Source organism: Vombatus ursinus, unplaced genomic scaffold, assembly GCF_900497805.2.
Source record: "Vombatus ursinus unplaced genomic scaffold, bare-nosed wombat genome assembly UNPS02010980.1, whole genome shotgun sequence".
Taxonomy (NCBI): Eukaryota; Metazoa; Chordata; class Mammalia; order Diprotodontia; family Vombatidae; genus Vombatus; species Vombatus ursinus.
Window position 1 is genome coordinate 5,054,635 of NW_020950758.1, and position 22,624 is coordinate 5,077,258.

Sequence of the window (22,624 nt, forward strand, 5' to 3'; positions counted from 1 at the left end):
TTTCTGCCCCTACCTCTTTGCTTTTGCACAATCAGCTCCTTCCCCTTGGATATGGTCCCTCCGCATTTTTACCTCTTAGGGTTCCTGCCTTCTTTCAGGGGATCAGAGCTTTAGAGATAGAAGCAATCTTAGAGATTAGCAAGTCCCATCCCTTTATTTTATACATGAGAAAACTGCGGCAGACAAAAGTCAAGTGATTTGCCTAGGATCACCCAACTTGAGTTTTGAGGCAGGATTTGAGCTCGGGTCTTTCTGATTCCTAGCCTAGTGTTCTAGCCACCGCACCATACCGACTGACTTTCAAGGTGCCACCTCCTACAGTCTTTCCCAATCCCCGATTGGTCAATGTTGTCTCCCTCAATTTATCTTGCATTCTCCTCCTGCCCTCTGCCCCCCCAAGTATGATGATGGACAGAAGAAGATCCTTGAAGGGTGGAACTTTGTATCAGCAGCACCAAGCCCAGTGCCTTGCATTTGGTGGATATCCTCCATTCCCCACCCCAACTTTCTCTGGCTCCCAATAACCCTGCCCTAGTTTAGACTTTCATCTCCTCTTTTCTGGTCTGCTGTGAGGGTTTCTTTATTAGTCCCCTGATCCCCAGGCTCTCTCCCTCCAGTCCAGCCTTCACTCAGCTGCCAATGGGATATTCCCAAAGCTCAGGTCTGACCCCATCTATCTCCTGCTGAATAAATATCTCCCTATGGCCCTAGGTTCAAACAGATGCTCTTGAATGTGGCATGTAAAGACCCCCATAATCAGACCCTTATAGAGTGACTGCACATTATGCCTCTCTGCACACTCTGTGTGCCAGCACATTGGTGTACTCACTGTTCCTGCTCTCCATTATCTGTTTGCTGTGCCTGGAATTCTGTCCCTCTTCACCTCTGCCTCTTAGAATAACTGGCTTCCTTCAAATCACAACTACAGCACCACATCCCACTGAGGCCTTATATGGTCCCTTAGTTGTTGGGCCCACCCCCACCTCGGCTGACATGGCTTTGTATGTATTTTTACTCACTTTTCTGTGTCTACGCTAGTAGAATAACCCCCTCTGAGGACAGGGACTGACTGCTTCTTTTTCTCCCTTTTCAGTATAGCCCCTCACATGGTGCTCATTGAATTGGTTTCAGTGGCCAACCTGGGACTGCACTCCCTTGGAGAGCATGCTAGAGCCCACCCTACGATGGGACAGTGGAGAGAAGTGTTGATCTTAGGACTCTCCCAGTCTGCTGCAGCTCCTAACAAAAAGTATCTGAGAGGAAGGCTGGGCTGAAGAAGGAAACAGGCAGAATAAAATGGTGGAATTTAAACACCCCAGTGGGTTCAAACCTGTGGGTCATTAGTAGAAAGTAGAGCCTTCCTCTCCAAGGTCTGATGACAAGAGGAGGGGGAGGGGAGCTCATTCCAGACAGTTGGGACCCTTGGCCTAACACAGAGGGCTTAACTCTGAAACACTTTCCCTCAGTTCAATTAGACTCCTTCAACTCTGCTCAATTATATTTCATCATTGACTTCAAAAGGAACGTGTGACATTCGCAACTTATTTGCTCTTTGAAAAACAAAAGTCCAAGGTGCCAAATACGTTTAAGTGTTCCCCCTCCCCCTTGGCCCTTCCAGAAACACTGACTGTGCCCAGTGAGTGGGGGGTGGGGGTGGGGGGGTCTTTCATGAATTCTTCCAGTTTTTCTTTCATCTTGGTTGCCAGCGTCCCTCAGAGAAAGGCAATTTCCACTGCCATAAAGCTGAAGTTGGGGCTTTTCCTCAGCTCCCAGACTCCCCTCGCCCCACCCTTGCTAAAGCACTGGCTCAAACAAGACTTTTGGCACTGATTCAACCTGACAGTCCTGGCCTTGGTGACAAACCAGTTGGGCACCAGAGCTGAAGTGAAACTAGTCAGCTTGGTATACTCCAAGTTGGGAGTCAGGATCACAGCTCATCGGTCACGGAGCCAGAGCGAAAAGGAGCCTCAGACGCAGCTGCCAGAGTGCCCTCAATTTACAGAGGAGGAAACTGAGACTCGGGGACTTGTTCTCAGTCGCACAGGTCATGAGCATCAGATATGGGATTTGAACCTGGGTTTTCTCTCTCTAGAACTATAGCTCTTCCCACCGCACTACCATTGTCTCCAAGACTTAGAGCTCACTGAGACCCAGAAAGGTGATCTACCCAATGTCACCTCGACTGTCTAAGGTGGGACTTGAACCCAGGTCTTCTGGATTCCTGTATGACCTTGAACAAGTCCCTTTCCCAATCTGGGGCTAGTTTTCCTCTTTTTTAAATCGAGGGGAATAGATCTGAAGTTCTGAAGCCAAATCCTCTTGCATTCAGAAATCAGACTTACAAGGTAATAAAGTTTAGACACATGTGCATTAAGCATGTTATAGTTATATTCATATGGACTTTGTTTTTATTCTTTTTAATAAAAACAGGATTGAGCCTAATGTGAAGGAAAGAACTCTATGCTTAGAGTCAAAAGGTCTGAGTCCAAGACTTATATCTGTTAGCTGTGTGACCTTGTGTGAGTCATTTCTCCTTTCATCTTCATTTCCTTCTTTTTTCAATAGGAATAATTCTACTCACACTATGGCCTTATAGGGTGGTTATGAGGGATGAGATTTATAAATCTAAAACTGCTCTAGCCATTGGCAGCCATTTTTAGATGCTGCTCACCTGGTGCCTACAAGATGGAAAAAAAATAACCCCATCAATGAAACAATGACTTTATAGTTTCATATTTAAAAGTCCAAAAGCTGTTAGTACCCTTGCCCCCTAAAATATTTTGTTTTGCTTTGCGTATATTTTGTGCAGACAGAGATAGTGCAGTGGACAAGAGGCTGGCTTCAGAACCAGGATGACCTAGATTCAAGCTCTGCCTCAGACATATCCTGGCTGTGGGACCCCGGGCAAGTCTCCCTGTGACTGCAAGTGGCAGAAAAAGATGCTGGCCTGTATTGATGCATGGAAGTTCTTCACAAGGGAAGGTACTGATCACAGATCTAGTATGGTAGAAGGGAAGAGAACTCACTCTAGGACGTCACTTTGCCGTGTTTTTTGGAACACTTTAATATCCATGTTTAACAAAATAAACATGAGGTTATTTTTATTTCAGAATGAAATAAAATATGGCTAGAGACCATGGTTAGTTAGAAATTGGCAAAGGAATCAGTAATGACAGGAAGAGACACGTGATATTTCCTAAAACTAAAAAAAAATACTTAATAATATATTTTACATAATTTTGAAAATGAATAATATATGAATATATAGTGTTTTAATATTTGAAAAGAGCTTTATATACATTATCTGATATGAGATAATACACAATTAGCATCTTGGAATAAAAGAGAAGTAAGACCAAGATCAAAATATGAATCTTTCTATTTCTTTCTTTCTCCCCAACCTTGAAAGTTAAATTTTGTTACTCAAGGCAACGTTCCCTGGCTGATGGCTGGCTTCCACTGAACACGTAGTGGATCCATGGCCCTGAGGGAAGGTTGGAGGTCCCTCTCATCTCTGACAGTCTATGTTTTATGTTCTAAGGTCCCTCCAAGCTCTGATGTTCTAGGATCAAAATTCAAAAGCCTATATCTCATGTTCGAAATGGGTCAATGGGCTAATATTAGATTCTTGCTTTACTTCTTAAATGTGTTTGCAGACCACTAACATGACACTTTTTTCTCTCCAATTCAACTAATTTCCCTTGTCCTTACTCATTTCGTTGCCTTGCATTTTCAAGGTAATTTAAAATATATGTATTCTTAAGGATTTTCAATGTCTTAGTCTAGTTTCAGTTTCTTCTTTCTGAAGATTAGGTCACTTCTAGCACCATGGACCCCTGGCCTGACCACAGTCATTTGAAAGCAAATGAGGAAGAATCACCATCATTCTTCTGGAAGACTCAGGCCTGAGGGAGCCAGGCTGGGCAGGCTGAAACCTTCTCAGCCATTTGCAAGGACAATCAGAGGAAAGGACAAGGGTCTAGTCAGTTGTTGAACTTACTTTCAAAATCCAGGAAAAAATGTGGGTAGTTTTCGATTTCCCTGGTTAGGACCTTAAGAAGATTGCCCATTCCAGGAAACCTGGGGGATGCAATAAAAAAAGCAAATGGTTATAAAGGAAAAAGAAAAAAAATGATTCAAAGGTTCAAGACATCTGGTCAAACGTCATTTAAACCCACTAAGAACATGGCTCTCAGGGTCAATCTGATGCCCCTTGTGAGGGCAGGGGGTGAGTTCTATCTCTCCTTGTGCCTAGAACAGGACTCTGCATACAGCAGGCACTTAATAAATAGTTGATGCATAGAGTAAAGCATAATGGAAGATGCTACAGAAATACCACCACCTCCATCATCATTGTCACACCATGAGAGGCTATGACTTGTTGGCTCACCAAATCAGGCTCTTTAGCTGCTACAGAAAAGGGGCCAGCTATGGACCTAAAATGACCTGAAGGAACATTTGGGACTTCTAAAAAAGAAGTAGGGAAAAGCCTTTTCTGCCTTTCCACTTTCATTCCTTTCCCCACCCATCACATCTTCCTTTAAGGAAATTCACCCCAGAATAGCATTTGGAAGGACTCAAAGCATTTGGCGAGGGGAGGGTTTAAGCTACTTTCTGTCCTTCTGTGCTTGGTCACTCTCAGCTCTGACATTCTATGTCCCGAAGATGTCCTCAGCTCTCATATACTTCAGTCTATGTTTTATGTTCCAAGGCCTTTCCAAGCTCTGGAATTCCAGAGTGGATGTTCCAAGGCCCTTCCAAACTCCAGAATTCTAGATTGGATGTTCTAAAGACCATCTCAGTTCAGACTTTCCAGGTTTTCAGGGTCCTCCTAGCTTTCACATTTAGTGATTTTCCAATTCTGTTCTTTCCAACCTGAAAATCTTTTTTGTTAAAGTTTTCAGAATAAATATTGGGAACAGAATTGGCTATTTCTATCCCCAGAGAATCTTATGCATTTGGAAGCAACAGTGTTTTATGGGAGGAGCTTGGGCCTTTCAAGGACATACATGAAGCCCTAAGAGACACACTGAGCCGAGGCTTCAGCCACTCATCATAGACTACACATTCTACCATTTCATAGCAGCCCCAACTGCTACATACTCATTGGAAAACCCTGACCTTTCTACAGGGCTTTGTGGAGAGCAAAGAGCTATGCTCTCTCTCTCTCCCTTGAACTTCATCAGGACTCTATGAAGTCAGGCATACTGTGTTCTCATATGCCATTGAACAGAGGACAATCATGTGAGCAGATAAGGGACTGGACCACAATCACCCAAGTGTTGAGGAAAGCTTTGAAGTCAGGTCTTCCTGATTCCAAGTCCAGCACTCAATTCCCTGGGCTGCCACTGCCTAAAAGTCATTATTCAATAGCTAGAATGTATATATAGCTTCTTTTTAGGGTTTGCAAAGCACTTTATCCAGGAGTGTACTTTGTTGTTCAGTCGTGTCTGACTCTTCATGACCTTTTTGGGGGTTTTCTTGGCAAAGATACTGGACTGCTTTGCCATTTCCTTCTCTAGCTCATTTTATAGATGAAGAAACTGAGGCAGAGAAAGTTAAGTGCCTTGCCCAGGGTCATACAGCTAGTAAGCATCTGAGGGTGGATTTGAACTCAGGTCTTCCTGATTCTAGGTCTGGCACTTTACCCATTGAGCCATCTAGCTGTGCTTAACCTCTGCTTCTCACCACCAAGTACTCAAAACTCCAGACAAATAGGACTACTTGGCTTCCCTCATACACATCCTATATGGTTCTACTTCCATCCCTTTGCCCATGCTGGTTCCTATGCCTGGAACTCCTTACACTTCATCTCTACCTGTTGATATCATGCCCATTCTCAAAGCCATGACAAGTGGCACTCCTTTCAGGAAGGCTTTTTCTGACCTTCCCCCTTCTTCCATCTTCTGACCTTCCATAAGCATCCCCATTAACTTCCTTGTGATTGAATAAGATCATGAATTATAGAGTACTTTACAAGCCTCAAAGCCTTATTATTATTATTATCATTATTACTCATAAGTGTTATGCATTGAATTGCATTTTATATTAACAACCCTCCACTGAATCCCGATGCTACCTGGTGTGGACCTGACCCTGGGATCTTGAAGGCTGTGCCAGGGAGGTGTAAGCTCAGAACATTCTACAAGCCTGAAAGGCTTGGAGTATTGTTCCAGCCAGAGGCTGAGTCTGCTCATGATCAGCAGCTGAGTTAATTACAAATAAGCTCAGCATTAGCAGCACCAGACTGCCGGCCACTCAGTGAGAAATTCTTTGGCTGTGGAAACCCATGAAGGAAAGAAATAGAATGAATGAGTGACCCTCAGTCCTTTGCTGCCCCCTTCTGCTTCTGCAGAGATGGTGGCACAGGGGTGGGAAAGAGGGCTGGGAGGGCAAAGACCAGCCATAAGCTTGCATTTGGCTTTTGGTATTCTAAATGGGAGATCCCTGTCCAATGAGTGGAAATATTGCTGAGGAAGCTGCAGCCTGTCAAAGGCATCTGATTTGATGTTTTACATTTCCTTAGTAGACTGCACACTTCTAAAAGGGATGTGCCAGTTATCATTATTGTTATTATTATTTTTAAAATCAATCAGCAGCCTTCATTAGGAAGACAGTGAACAAGCATTTTTAATAGCTATTATTTATTTATATTTATTATTCTATTAATTAATTATTCTATTTATTAAGAGCTATTAGTTCCAATTATGTGCTAGGTTCTGTGCTAAGAGTTTTACAAATAGTATCTCATTGGGTCTTCACAACAACTTGTGAGGTATATGCTATTCTTCCTCTCACTTTATAGTCAAGGAAACTGAGACAGACACGTGTTTGAGATAGGATTTGAACACAGGTCTCCCTTACTCCAAACCTTATGTGCCCCTTACCTGCCAACTAGCGGTCAATAGATACACATTCCACATTTTGTATTGGTACCCACAGAATATCAAGAGAGTTAGACGAAGGACCTCAGAATTCTGGGTAAGGCTCTCTGGAAGACTTACTAGATGATGAGGTGGGGAAGGGAATAAGCATTTATATAGTGCCTACTATGTGCCAGGCACTGTGCTTAATGCTTTACAAATAATATCTCATATGAACTTCACAGTCTTATGAGATAGGTGCTGTTATTATCCTCATTTTACAGTTGAGGAAACTGAGGCAGGCAGAGCTAAAATGACTTGCCCAGGGTCACATAGCTAGTAAGTTTCTGAGGCCAAATTTGAACTTAAGTTTTCCTGACTGCAGGTCCAGTGCTGTAACCACTGCACCACATAGTTACTTCTAAGACTTTTTTTGTGCCAGAGGATTAATACACACACACACACACACACACATATATATGGATATGGATATAGATAAAGATATAGATACATAAACAAACAACCCCTGCCCTCAAGAAGCTTACATTCCAATTGTTGAGTGAATGGCTTAACATTAGGTAATCAGAACTATAATCTCTTAAACTTTACAAACAATCTCCCTGCATGGTGGGCAGTGAAAGGACTATAATTGTCATTCTGTATGAAGACACTGAGGACTGGAGCATGACCTTGGGCTCTTCTCTCATCCCCGCTCTGAGTTTCCTCATCCACCAAGGGAGAGGATCGGACGAGGCTCTGTCCAAGGTCCTGACTCTCTCCCCATCAGGCACGCCTGGAATGCCCTCCCTCTTCACGTTCACCTCATACAATCACAGACTTCCTTTAAGCCTTCCCTTCTTCCTTTCCTGATTTCTCAACAGTTAGCACCCTCCCTCCCAAACAACCTTATATTTAACCTTTTTGTATTTCTATTTATTCTCTCTGTACTCATCCTGTATAGACTTAAATTCAGAGTGTTCTTGTCTCCACTATTAAAATGTCATCTTGCAATTGCTTTTCTCTTTGTATTTGACTCTAGTGCCTGCCCCATAGGAGGTGGTTAACAAATGCTTGTTCATGGACTGACTGACCCTCTGACTAGCCTGGAGTCACACATTCAGAGGCAGGGTGGCTCAGTGTATGGAGTGCTGGCCTTGGAGCATTCTTATCCCATCAGATAGAATTGTATGACTATAGTCAAGCTTTAGTAACTTCTTTGGGCCTCAACTTCCTCCTCTGTGGAATGAACATAGTCATAGCTACGGTCCCCACCTTCTAGGGCTATTGGCAGGCTCAAACAAAGTCCTGTAGGTAGAGCTTGGCACATGGTACCCACTGGTCCATTAGAAATGTCAGTTAATGTTATTACTGACCTTACTTGGTTGTTGTGCGGTAAATGAGATTGTGGATGTAAAGCATCTGGGGAAAGACAAGTATTATGGAGAGTTGGAATAACTATCCATAGTAGGACTAGAAGGTGGCTTCATCACGCCCCAGCCTCTCCACTCACTGAAGCAGGCAGCCAGATATGGACATGCTCTAAGAGGGCAGTTTGGTAAATCTCTGACTCAATCAATCTGATACAGGCTGGAATCATCAGAGAAGGAGGTCATAGCCTTGGGCTGGAGGGGATCTTAGGCATCACCTAGCTCGATGCCCTCAACTTACCAGTAAGGAAAATGAGGTCCAGAGGGGCATGCCTTTTCTACAGTTACACAGGAGCTAAGTGGAAGAATCAGCTTTAGAATCTGGGTCTTCTGACTCCAAATTGAGAGCTCTTGGCATGAGGCTTTCCTACTTTCTGGTGTGGTAAGGCACTTTGCAAACCTTAAAGAGTGTGTGTGTGTGTGTGTGTGTGTGTGTGTGTGTGTGTACTAGTGACTATCACCATCACCACTTTCATCATCACCAGTACCATCATAATCATTAGTACTAACTCCTTCAACTGCTCCTGAGGCTCCATACCCTTCACACGGACATTCTGGTATAAAGGGTCCCTGCTAAACACTTATGTACCTGTCACTTGGCTCAGTCATCAAAGAAGTGGAAATAGGGTTGTGGTCTTAGGAAAATGAAAGGCTGTGTGAAAGAATTCTCTATGGAAATGGAGGAGGGGGGAAGCAGGGAATAAACACATTAAATACCTAGTATGGGTGAGGTTCTGTGCTAAGGGCTTTCTAAATATTCTCTCATCAGTTCCTGGGAAGATTTCTGTCTTTGAAAAGAGATGGAGAGCTGTTTGGGGAGATGGGTCTTTGGATTTGTGCTTGATTTGGAAAATAAATGAGGCAGGAAGTTGATCTGTATTCTCAGAGCCTGAAGTAGCAATGGAATCAATGAGGAATTGGTTTACAGTCTTGGCCCTAGAATTTATCTATGGATAAAATATACTTATTAAAAATCAAACTAAAGCACAAAGCCAGTACATACACAGTTGACTTATGTCATGGGATTTAGACCTCCTCATCTTTAGCTCCCACTCTGAAAATAGAAATCATGGGGGCCCAAAAGATTCCTTCTGCCTTTGTCTCATGATATGGATGCCATGGCCAAGGGATTCATTACTAAGTAGACCAGCCGACAAATATGATTGCGGTTATAAGGCTGGGTGGTTTGTTTAGGGGCCAGAAAAACCCTGAATTCTGGCTCTGCCACATAATATCTATGACCTTGGACAGGAGCAGCTAGGTGGTGTAGTGGATAGAGCCGGAAGTGGGCAGAGGCAGGAAGACCTGAGTTCAAATCCAGTCTCAGACACTTCCTAGCTGTGTGATCCTGGGCAAGTCACTTCACCCTGTTGGCCTCAGTTTCCTCATCTGTAAAATGAGCTGGAGAAGGAAATGGCAAACCACTCCAGTGTCTTTGCCAAGAAAATTCCAAATGGGGTCATGAAGAATCAGACATGACTGAAAGTATCGAAAAACAACAAAGACTTTGGACAAATTCCCTATCCTCTCTAGGCTTCAACTGCTTCATCTGTCCAATGAAATGTCCTCTAAGGCAGGTGGCTTTCTGCTCCAAATCCATGATCTTAGAGTCCTAGCTCATATTCCCATAGTGACTTCAGAACGACAACATTTTTCTCTTCCCAAAAGCCCTGGGAGGTAGGCAGTCTAAGCGTCATCATCCCATTTTCAGAGGAGGAGGCTGAGAGGGTAAGAGTCTCAGCAATGATCACACAGTCACTGAGGGTTAGGGCATGGCCTTGGATCTGCCCGCAGGCCCTATGCTCTAGCCATTGTACCACTCTGTCTCAAGACTGCATTTGAATCCATGATAAATTGAAGGCCATGGCCTCTTATATAAATATGATGATAATGATGATACTAATCATCATTATTAATAAAGCTCTTCACATGCATTATCTCATGTGAGTTTCATAATAACCTGTTAACTCTATTGTTCTCCCCATTTCACAGATGAACAAGCAGTCTGAGAAAAATGAAGTGATTTACATAGTCACACAGCTAGTAAGTGTCTAAGGCAGGATTTGTATCCAAGTCTTTTACATTCCAAGTCCAGGGTTGCTTCTGGCATCAACTATGAGGGTCTGTATGAGGGTCCTTCTGTTGGAGGAGGGAGCCCTAACCCCAAAGAAGGCAGGAATGTTGGGAAAAAGAAATCTTGGAAATTCTCTACGATCTCCTTGGCTCTGGCTGCATTCTGCTCTCTAGCAAGTACTAATGATTAAGACTCGAGGATATGTAGATTATATGTAGACAGTGGGAGCCGGGCCCATCTCTACTTGGCATCTCCATTATCTGAGTCCACAGCTGCCTAAAGGATCAGGGATGGAGTGGTGTGGGAGATCACCGAGGTATCCAATGGCAGAATCAGGGGAGGGAGAGTTTAGAACATAGAACACAGATTGGCAGAGCTAGGAGGGACCTCCAAATCCAACTCCATTGTTTTGAGAAGGGAGAAAAATGGTCCTAGGTAGAAGGGAACTGAGTTCCCAGATTCAGAGAAATAGGCTTTGCTCTCACTTCTTCTGTGCAGACTTTGGGGTGTGGGGTGGGGAGGGGAGCTCCCTGGGAAGCAGCAGAATGAGCAATTCAATCATAGAAAGCAAGAACCCTGTAGCAGACACCAGAGAGGAGGGAGGAGTCCTCAACAAGGCAAGCTGTGGTTAGGGCAGTGAGTACACCGGGAAAGGGCCGAATGTGGAGTCGGGAACAACCGAGGTCAAAGCCGGCCTCAGACAATTACTAGCTGTGTGACCCTGGACAAGTCACCTAGATTCTGGCTGCCTCAGTTTCCTTATCTGTAAAATGGGGGTAATAATAGCCCCCACCCCCGGGGTTGTTGTGAGAATCACCTGAGATAATGTATACACTGCGCTTTACATACCTTAAAAGATATACACACACATACACCTATATGTATATATGTATACATATATATGTATGTACACACTATAAATATGTGTCTATATATGCATATATGTACATAATCATATATAGACACACATATAGCCATTTTGATATTGAGATACATATATTTGTATTTGTGTACACATACATATATACACATGCAGACATACATGTGTATGTGCATATATATACATGTGTGCGTGTGTGTGTGTGTGTATACACACATCTCCATCTATACTATGTACCTCGTGACTTCCACGTACTTCCCATTGGCTGTGCCCAGACCCTGATCAAAGGCTCTTCTCCATCTGGTGTCATAGGCTGACGGGCAGCCCTTCCCGGACGTACGCCAAGAGGAGTTCGGCCCGCTTCGGCATGCACCCCATTACTCACCAGCACTAAGCCCCGCAGGGCTCCTGGGGAAGGGCAACACTAATCTCCACTGTCATCAATCACACTCAGCCCCTGCAGGATAAGCACTGGTCACTCCCTGTCCATGACAAGATGGCCAGGGTCCGTCAAGCCCTCCAGTCAGTCTCCAGAGAACCTCACATTGTTCAATAAGAGCTGGGCCACAACCCTCTCCCACCCCCCAGGCGCACACACAAGCAGACATTGTGTGCTTGTTTGGACGCCCCAGCCGTGCTCCACGTTGGATTCCTATGACAGAGACATTAAAACTCCCAGATCAGGGGGAGATGTTTGTTCATTCAACGTGACTTCACCTTGAGAGGGATTCAGCTGTGCCAGCTGGGCAGAAAGGCCTGACTGCTGACAGATGGGACCCTGGACCACAGACTTTCAGCCAGATTCTAAGCATCCTTAACTTGGGGCGTGCCGACGTTACTGATGGAAAGGTTTGGAGGCAGGGAGGAAGAAAAGCTGCAACATTTCCAAAGGGCCAGTGATCTCATAGGCTCCTTTCCACGGGGGCTTCATGGGGCCCAGAGCGAGAAGGGACCATAGGGCCCCAAACTCCTTGCTTTAGAGAGGGGGAAAATGAGACTCAGAGAGGGGAAGGGGCTTGCCCAGGATCCCACCCAAGTACTAAGGGGCAGAGACTGGACAAGAAGCAAGGTCTGCCAGCAGTGGGCTGGGGCAGGTATATGGGGAGAACAGACTGTGCTAGTCAGAGGGTCTGCAGACTAATTAAACCCAGAGTGGCTCCCACTCCCCATTGTCCAGGGGCCTAGCAGGGTCTTTGCTCATGAGCCACACAGGAAAGCTTCTCTCTTGCCCTTCCCCACCCCATTTCAAACATGTGAGAATAAGTCAGAGAGCTTCCAATGCTGGCTAGTGGGACAGAGCCTCATTCTGTCAAAGGCTGAACTCCGGGTGATCTTGGGGTCCTCAGGGCCCCTCTGTGGGCCCTGCGAAGATTCCTGCCGGTGCTGATCTTCTGCGTTCAAAGACTGCTCTTCTCTCTCCTTCCACTCAACCTTGACATTCTCTGGTCTCTGGTCTTGCCTAGCTGCGACCTTCAGAGACACCTTTCCCCATTTGCACTGTGAAATCACTGACAACACTTAGCTCTATGAAGTCCTGTTATCTGGTCGTCTTTCAGGGAACATTTGAGAACATTGTCTAGCACTCTAGCACTCTGCCTTCCAGCCCAAGGCACTGTTCTCCTGGTCCTACCCTCACACCTGCCAGGCTGAGGACTGTGGCCAGGCTGCCCCCCTCCCTGGAGCCCAGGTCCTAATGCCCACATTCAGTCCTCCCAATCCAAGTTTGAGGGAAAACAGAACCACAGAAAGTGACCAGAGAGTCCATTTTGCACAAACCCAATGCCTAATTATCTTTGATAGACCATGTTCACTGGGGCATAGGGAGTGGGGCAGTGTTTATATACCCCTACATAAAATCATAGGGACTGGAGCTATGTTTTCTACGGGGAAAGCCCCCAACAAGTTTTCTATCAGAATTGAGGAAAATGAAACAATGAAGTCCAGGCCCCTACTGAGGTGAGGCTAAGGCAGAAGGTGGTTTACAAAGCGATTCACAAAGCCCCTTCATGAAAATGAGGACAGGCTATAGCACACCATTGGTTAGGGGCTTACTGTGTGCAGCGCCATGTTAAGTGCTGGGCCCCATCAGGCCTCTCTGGATGATGTAAGAGGCTGGACAGCCCCCAACTCAGCCACACACAGCCCGGCTTTGTCATCCCTGGTGACTGAGATCTCAGTTTTCTCTTGTGTAACAGGCCCAGAGAAGGGGCAAAGGCTTGTGGAAGGCTAGGGCCAAAACATCGTGCAGAGTGGAATGAACCTTTGAGGTCATCTGGTCCAACCTCCTCATTCTACAGCTAAGAAAATGGAGGCCTTAGGAAGTTAAGTGACTTGTTCAAGGTCACACAGGTAGGAGCTCTCAGAGGCAGAACTCACACTCAGCTCTAGGACTTTTCAGTTGTGGGGTGGACAGGGGCCCAGAGGGCAGATTGATGGGTGAGGAAGGCGGAGTCCAGTGTGGTCATCAGATGAAGGGCGAGTGTTTGTTTAATGCTCATTGTGGGCCAGGTGCTGGGGTGGGGGGATCGGGGCACATAAGAAAAAAGCAGAAAGGGTCCCTGACCTCAAGAAGCTTACATTCTAAAGGGAGGAAGAGAGGTGAGGAGGAAAGAAGAAAAGAAAGGAAGAAGGAAGGGAGAGAGGGAGGGAGGGAAGGAGGAAGGAAGGAAGGAAGAAAACAAGGAACTATTTATTAAGTGTTACTATGTGCCACTAGGCATACAAATACAAGGAAAAAGAGATGGTTCCTGAAGAGAAACCCCGAGGAACTTCTATTAGAACATTGCCTGGCACACGGAGGTGTGTAATAAAAGCTTGTTGATCGATTGTGTCCGAATAGGGAAGATAACAGACAAAAGAGGCCTGGAAAGGGGGGTGGGACGGAGGTGGGGTGGGGGTGAAGGCATTTGGCGAGGAGGCACACTTTGAAGTCCAGAAAATCAGAAGCAGGGTCAGGAGGAGAATGGATAATGGGAGAGACAGCATTTACAGATGAGTACAGCCATGCCAAGGGAGGTGATGGCTACTCATCCCCTGGATGGTCTAGCCCAAGAAGTTGTGTGTGTGTTGGGGGGAAGGGAGAAGGGGGACCCAGAGAGGGGACCATAAGGATGACAGCCAAGGAGGGAGGGAGTGAACACACGTCACATGGTGCAGCCAGCAGCGTCCTCAGAGGTGCTAGGCATGGCGATGGGAGGGTCTGCCTTGCTGTGGGGAAGAGGTACACTGTCCCTATCTTCCTGTCCCCTCCCCCAACACTCCCACTCAGTGCTGGCTGCCTGGGCCCAAACACCGGCTCCCTCACCCTGGTTACAGCTCAGCTGTCTCCTCGGGATAGGCTCTTGTTCGGGGCTACGGATCGGCATCCGAGTTTGGGTCGATCTTGAACATCTAATCCTCCAACTGCATAACGAAAGCTCTGTTCTCAGGACAGATGCCAGACAGGGAAATTCAAAGGGAGAGGGGAATTCAAGGAAATCCCCCTGGTCTCTAGAGCACTGAGTCCAGCGGAGATTCCCTGGTCATGCCAGTTGCAGACCTAGCAGCTTCTGCCCTGGTTTACCTCATTAGCTCCAAATCAGGTGAGACAGAGGGGGCAGAGTAAGAAGAAAAGGGAGCTGGGCTTAGAGTCGGGAGGCCCTGAGTTCAAATCCCTCCCACCACAGTTATCAGCTGGGTGACCGTGGGCAAATCATTCATCTCTTCATGTCTCAGGTTCCTCATCTGTAGAATGGGGACAATAACCACCGTATTACTGACTTTGGCCTTCAATGAGGATCTTTCTGTAGAAAGGCTGGCAAACCTTGGATCTCTGTTGAAAGATGAGCTGCGGCTATTATTATACCAGGAAAGGAATTAATTTCTCCCAGTGAGTGACTGGCCCCAAGTCTCTTCATTAGACACTTGAAGTGGTGGGTGGGCAGAACCAGAAGGGGAAGACCTAGGGAATCTTAGTCCTTTCCTTTTTAATTGGAGGGGAACTCTCCTTTGTGGTTGGATTTAATATTGAGAAAGAGCCAAGACCCATTTGGGCTGATCTGGTAAATGGGAAGCAGTGGCCTGCTGTCATTTGGAAGCTTTCTCTTCCAAATCAGGGTGGACAAGCAAAGAGAAGTCTCTCCCCTCTCGGCCTCCCCTTCCTATCTATGCTGTGTTCTGGCACCTTACTCACCCCGACATACTCTGCCATGCAGGACCATTGGCCCTCGTGCTGTTTCAGCACAAGACACTCCAGCTACCACCTCTGAGCCTTTGTCACTGGCTGTGCCCTAGGCCTGGAAAGCTCTCCTTCCTCATCTCTGTCTCCTGGCTTCCTTTGAGTCCCACCTAAAACCCCACCTTTTACAGGAAGCCTTTCCCGATCCCCCTTCCCTCTCCATTATCTCTGGTTTGTCCCACACCAAGTTTGTTTGGACAGAGTTGTTCACATGTTTTCTCCCCCTTGTTAGATTATAAGCTCCTTGAGGGCAGGGACTGTCTTTTGCCTCTTTTTTGTATCCCTAGCAATTAGTGCAGTGCCAGGCACATAGTAGGGCTTAATAAATGTTTATTGACCTGACTGACCATGGACGAGCACAGATCTGGGAAGAGCAGGGCTTAGTCCCAGCTCTTGGGTGTGCCAGCCACGTGACCATCACTATGGTCACTTCCCTGTGTTTGCTCAGGCCATTCCAGTGCAGACCATCTACTGGGCATCTTGGGTCCTGAGCACCCTCCCCATACTGGGCCGAGGGGGAGATGACCCCTGACCTGGTTTTATAAATGAGAAAATTTTGGTCCCACACGGGAAGATGCTTCGCTCCAGGTCAGAGATGAGTGAACAGCAGAAAATCCTAATACCGGTCCTGACTTGGAGCAGTGTCCACTCTGTCAGGGAAGCGACATCCGCGGTCACAGGGGAATCAGCAAAGCCAGCCCTCTCCCTGCCCCCCACCGCCGCCCGTCTTGGGTTTCTTGCTCTGTTGTGTTATGTCTATGTCCATGCCAGGACCTTTTTGTGGGGACCTACAGGTAAAAGGGAGTTTGTTGAATGAATACATGAGCCAATCTTTGGAGACAAATATCCCCATGCTTCCCTCATGGCTCTGCTGCCCACTGCCTTTGATGCTCAATTCTTCTTTCCCTTGCCCAGAATTTCACTGTCCTCATTTTGGGTCAGAGTTGAGAGGGGCCGTGAAGGTTTGCCTCAAAAATGGTAGGGTCATACATTGGCTCAGAGAAATAGACTTGGGGTCACAATCAATCAATATTTCTTAGGCTCCTACTCTGTGGCAAACCCTCAGCTAGGTGCTAGAGATCTGGAGAAAGAAGAAAAAGAAAGAAGAGAAAGGAGAGAAAATAGAGAAAGAAAAAGAGAGAAAGAAAGAAAGAGAAAGAGAAAGAGAAAAAGAGAGAAAGGAAGGAAGGAAGGAAGGGAGGAAGGAAGGAAGGAAGGAAGGGAGGGAGGGAGGGAGGGAGGAAGGAAGGAAGGAAGGAAGGAAGGAAGGAAGGAAGGAAGGAAGGAAGGAAGGAAGGAAGGAAGGAAGGAAGGAAGACTACAGAAAAAGGAAGAGCCCTGCCCTTAGGGAGTTTCCACTGTATCAAAGCCTGGCTCTTCTACTTCCTAGATCTGGGACCTTCAGTCCCACTCGCTGCCTCTGGGTGGTGGTAATTACAATAGCATTTTGCATTTCTATCAATATTATGACTGCTGATGGGGGCAGCTAGGTGGCACAATGGATAGAGCATTGGCTCTGGAGTCAGGAGGACCTGAGTTCAAATCCAACCTCAGACATTTGGTACTTACTAGATGTGTGACCTGGGCAAGTCACCTCACCCAATTGCCTAGCTATATATATATATATCTCTATACACTCACACACACATATATATATATACACATACATATGCATATATATATACATACACACACACACACACACACACACACACACACATATATATAATGGCTGCTGCTCTATTAACCACACCAGAGACTTCTGAGAAAAGTGCTTTGTAAATCTCAAAGGGCCAAAGACACTTCAGTGTTTGCCAAGCACAGTGACCAAGAGCCATCATCATCCCCATGAGCAGTAAAGTGAGCTGGGGTCCCCTGGCCTATGGTGGGAAGAGAGCACTTGTCTACCCCACTTGGTGGAGGATGCAGGTGTGCACCAGAGAGGGAAGATGACTCAGGTCATACAGCCACTAAGTAAGATGGTGGACAGGGCTCAGATCCAGGCCTTCTGCTTCCAAATCCAGGGCTTGTGAGCAACTGGGCCTGGATCAGGAAGACCTGAGTTCAAATCCTGTCTCAGACATCTGCTAGCTGGGTAGTTATGGACAAGTCACTGCCTCAGTTTCCTCATCTGTAAAATGAAGATCATAATAGTACCTTTTTTCCTCAGAGTTGTAAATATAAAATTAAATAGTATTTGCAAAGCACTATGTAAACCTTAAAGTGCCTTAAAGATCAGCTATTTACTATTATTATTACATCATGATCATCATCATTATTAGGGATAGGGACTTGCCCTGGATCTTATTCATTAATAAAACAAACCCTTCTAGTGTCTGCTCTGTGGGGGTGCTCCGCACCCCCGTCCTCACCCTCTTTCTTGCAGGGTCTGCCTTTGTCTCCTCTGTCGGCAGCTCTCCCCCTCGCCGCTAGCTCTCCAGGTATCTCCTTCTCCACCTTCATTCCTCTGTTATTTTCCCCCACACTCTCTCTGTCTCTAGCTCTCCTGGCCCTCATTCTGTCCCTCTCTTACGTCTCCTGCAGGTGCTGCTGTTTCGGGAATCTCTTTCTGTCTCTGTCTCTTTCTGTCATTTTCTTCATTTTGTCTCTCTATGCTATTTTCTAATGTATCTAAAATGATATAAATAAAACTCTGCCTCAAGCAGAGGGGACCAGGGCACCCAGGACAAGGCGGGTGGCCAGACCTGGAGCCTTCATGTCCAGGCCGACCTTCTCAGGTTTCAGGGCTGCAGTTTGGGGCTGTGTCCACTAAGGGGCCCCAGTAATCAACACGCAGCCACCCACCGCCCGGCAGCTGAGCTGCAGAGAAAACGAGTGCCTCCCAGACTCCCCTGGGCTGCATAGGAAGGGTCCGCTCTCAGCGGCTCCCCGGTCATCCAATCTGCACAGGCTTGGACCTGACATCCTGCTCAAGGGGCATGTGGGAGGCTCTGACCATGGAACCGGGCTGTTGTTACCACGATTACTGGGGCTCTTCTGGACAATTCTTTTCCTCTTCCTGAGCCTCAGTTTTCTTCTCTATAAAATGAGGGGGTTGAATGAGAGGCCCTCTAAGGTCCCTACCAGCTCGAAATCCGACCACCCTAAGAACTTTGATGACTGGGCCGAAATGCCAATTATTAGCTGTTTGGAGAATAAGCATAATTATTGTCATAAAATCCATGTTTCTACAATGCTTTTACCACCAGAAAGCACCTTACATACATTATCTCACTTGATCCTCCCAACAGCCTGATGAGGTAGATGCTATTATTATCCCCATTTTTACAAATGAAGAAACTGAGGCTAAGAAAGGTAAAGTAACTTGCCCAGCCAGAAGGCAAGCATCAGTGACAGGATTTGAAGCCAGTCTTTCGGACTCCAAGTCCAGTACACCCTGTAAGGTGCAGTTTCTCTCTCTGTAAAATTAGGGAGCAGGATGGGATGGTGTCCAAAGTCTGTCCCACCTCAGATCTGTGAGTTTGGTGCTGAAATCCCACCTCCCACTTTTCCTAGTGAATTCATAGACCTCATGTCTCAGGCATTCATTCTAAGTCTTATCTGGGTCACAAAAGTAAGCTAAGATTCCAGTTTTCTCCAAATCCCTGGATTCCTAATGGATGGTCAGCATTTCCACAAGGACTCCTAATCAGAAAGGCAAGCATGCAAAGACAGCTGACGTGGGAACCTCCCAGGAAATGCTCTGCTCAGAGCGCTAAGCCAGGCTCACAGTCAGACCAAGCACACATACTGACAAAGTTTATCTAGACAATCTGGCCAGAGAAAACCAGTGCTCTCTGAGGACAGGCTCTGGGGCTGTGCTCCCCGACCCTTTGGTTTCAGCTGGGCTTCCAGGTGGCCACCAGAGCTCCCAAGGAGCCCTGAGACCTGAGCCTCTGTTATCCTTCCAGATGTAGGCTCCCTTCCTCATGGACCACAGAAGCATGGAATGTCAGCAGTGGGAGCACCTTTAGAACAAAGGGACGTCAGAGCTTCGAGGGCCCTTAGAACACAGAATGCCATGGCTGAGGCAGACCTTACGTCAGAGAAAACCGTACCCAAATCTCTCTTTTTACAAATGGGAAAACTGAGGCACAAGGGATAGGGACAAATTATTCAAAGTTGCAGCCGTGCAGTGTGCTAGGGCTGGGATTTCCTGATGGATGAGAACGTGAGCCTTCTTCTCTGAGATCACCTTCTATCTGAGCCATCTGTATTCTGTAGACATCTCTGTTTGTACTCAATAGCCTACGTGTGTGTGAGTGTGAGTGTGTGTGTGTGTGTGTGTGTGTGAGTGTGTGTGTGTGTGTGTGTGTGTGTGATCTCACCATGGTAGAATGGAAGTTCCCCGAGGGCAGGAACCAGTTCACATTTTTCCTTTCATGTTCTCAGTGCCTAGCACGAGGCCTAGAGCAGAGAGGATGCTTAATAAATACTGACCACCAATCTGCCTTCACCACGGCTATACAGAACATTTCCCACAGCACACTCAGGAATCTACCTGAGGTTTAGATTCTGTTGGTGCTAAGTTGCTGTGGTGTCATGGAAACAACCCAGGCCTGGGGGCAAAGAGGTCTGGGTTCGAGTCCTCCACTAGTTCACTCAGTGACCCTGAATAAGTAGCTTCCATTTCCTGGAACTCAGTTTCCCCTTGGGTACAGTAAACAGTTGGGACCAGGTAAAAGCTAAGGGTCCTCCCAGGTCTGGCGTTCTGTTCCTGATGCCTCCCTGGCCCAGTCAGCCTTCTAGGAGAGCTTGCTCATTGGTCATGGCAAGAGCACATGTTGGAGACAAGAGGGATTGGCCATCCCAGGGTCTGGTTTTCAGTCTGACGTCCCCTGTAACCTGGGGCAGGTTTGTAAAATGGAGAGGGTGAATCGGTTGAGTAAGCGAATTCCTGCCCGCTCCCAGCCTGTGATGCCGAGAATCTAAGTTCCATCTTCCTGGGGACCAGCACAGTCTGTACAAGGACATCAAGCCCATTGTTAGTGCTTTAAGCTCTACAAAGGACTTCCCTGTGAGGGAGAGAGCAGTGTAAGTAGTACCATCATCCCCATTTTCTAGATGGGCCCACTGAGGATCAGAAAGGGAAAGAGTCCAGGGTTAGTCAGACCAGGGCGCTTCTCACCATGCAGGGACAGAGCCAGGTGGGACCTCTAGACAATCACAGAGTCTTTCCTCAGTTGGCCTCAAGCCACAGCGTCCACTCCTTCCTTCTTCCAGCTCCCTTCCCACCATTACTGTGTCTGAGGTAACCTTGACGCAGAGGCGAAGGTTTAGGGGAGAAGAGATCAGAGCAGAGAGGATGGCCTGGGCGGAGGGAGGGAGAGCCCATACCAAGGGATAGCAGGCCACGATGAGAACAAACAGATGGGTAACTCATCTGAAGAGCCCTGGTAACCCCAGGGCTCCAACTGGGGGTGAGTCATCCATCGGTCTTCGGGTCTGTCTGTGGAGGAACTGGTCCTTGGAGCAATGGGGAAAATCCCCTTGCACTTCTCTATTTAAAAAAGATTCTGCTTATATGTCATGTTTATACTTCCTCAGTGTTGCTGAGAATTGGGGAATTCAGGGGAGATTTCTGCCTAGACCTCAGGTCCGTGATGTCAGTAGCATGGGGCCTTCATCGACAACAACTGCAGCCCCTCCGCAGCTCAGTACATCACTTGAATCACTCGGGGCTGGGGGATCCCTCTTGGGTGGCTAACTTCCTAGCTTAGCTGGATAGCCGTTGGAAGACTCATGGCCCTTTGCTAGCCTGTACCAAGCCCTTCTAGCTTGGTACGGCGCACCAGAGCTTTCATGCCATGAGCAGGGCCTGCAAGAGCCCCCTTATTCTACAGACTTCTCCTCCCTCAGACCAGCTTCTCTTCCTCCTGGCTTCCAAATGATGCCAACGGGGTCGCCCTCCCCCAGCCTCTGGGCTCCGAAGAAGGCCACAGCTGGGATGTCTCTCCCTGACTCCCACCACTCCCAACTCCCAAGGGCCTTCATTAGCATCTGGCTTCTCCACACAAGTGCCCCAGCCTGCCACTGTCCCCAGACTGTCTTCTCCAACCCCTCCACACACGGATAGCCACCTTCCTGGTGCAAAGCTGCGGCCACACCTCCCTCTGCTCAGGGTCATTCAGGGGTTTCAGTCTTCATGGAAACACCTGAGTTATCTACTTGAAGCACATGACATTCCAGCCAACCTGCTCTGCTCGCCATTCCCCATATACATACATGGCCTTCTATCTTCCACAGGCTGCCCCCGTGCCTAGAATGGACCCCCTGTCACCCTCACCTATATCTCAAAGACTCTATCGTTGTTGCCGAGTCATTTCAATCATGCCCAGCTGTCTGTGATCCCATTTGGGGTTTTCTTGGTAAAGACGATGAAGTGGTTTGCCATTTCCTTCTCCTGCTCCTTCTACAGATGAAGAAACTGAGGCTAATAGGATTCAGTGACTTGACCAGGGTCATACAGCTGGCAAGTGTTTGAGGCTGGATTTGAATTCAGGTCTTTCTGACTCCAGGCCCGGCTCTCTATCCGCTGTACAACCTGGCTGCCCCAGAGAATCTAGGCCTTTCTTCTAATCTCAGCTTAAGTACCACCTCCTAGAGCAGATGTTCTTGACCTTCTTTGTCATGGATCTCTTTAAAAGTTGGGTGGTGCCAATAAACCCCTTCTCAGAATAATATTTTCAAAGCACAAAACAGAATAAGAGTTACAAAGGAACACATTGCTATTAAATGTATTATCAAAATAATTCTTTAAAAAATGTATGGACATCAAGTTAAGGACCCCTGTTCTAAAGAAAGTTTGTCCTGATCCTTCCAGATCCTTCCAGTTTTACTTCTAAAAGTTACTTTCTCTATACTTTGTATTTTCTTTCATATGTACCCATTGCCCTTGATGGTTTCTCCCTCCCTTCCCCCATTGGCTGTAAGCCTCTTGAGAGCAAGGACTGTTTCATTTTTATCTTTGTATTGCCGTGGCCTAGCACATAGTAGGTGCTTAATAAATGTTGATTGAATTGAATTCAACTGAAGACCAACAGTGTGGGAGAGTCTTCCACTGCTTGAGATAGCCCACTCCACTTCTAGCCCATTCCACTGCTTGAGACAGCCCACTCCACTGCTTAAGATAGCCCACTCCCCTTCTTGAGATAGCCCATTCCA

General features: G+C 46.8%; 1 protein-coding gene across 2 annotated transcripts in view; it reads right to left on the reverse strand.

Moving 5' to 3' along the window:
- Positions 1 to 22,624, reverse strand: part of FAM49A (family with sequence similarity 49 member A) — a 94,526-nt gene that overhangs the window by 20,726 nt on the left and 51,176 nt on the right. For both annotated transcript variants that reach the window (XM_027855616.1, XM_027855614.1), the window contains one exon: positions 4,001 to 4,080. In XM_027855616.1, coding sequence (XP_027711417.1) covers positions 4,001 to 4,070 — 70 coding nt within the window. In that variant the 5' untranslated portion in view covers positions 4,071 to 4,080. The remainder of the gene's footprint in view (positions 1 to 4,000; positions 4,081 to 22,624) is intronic.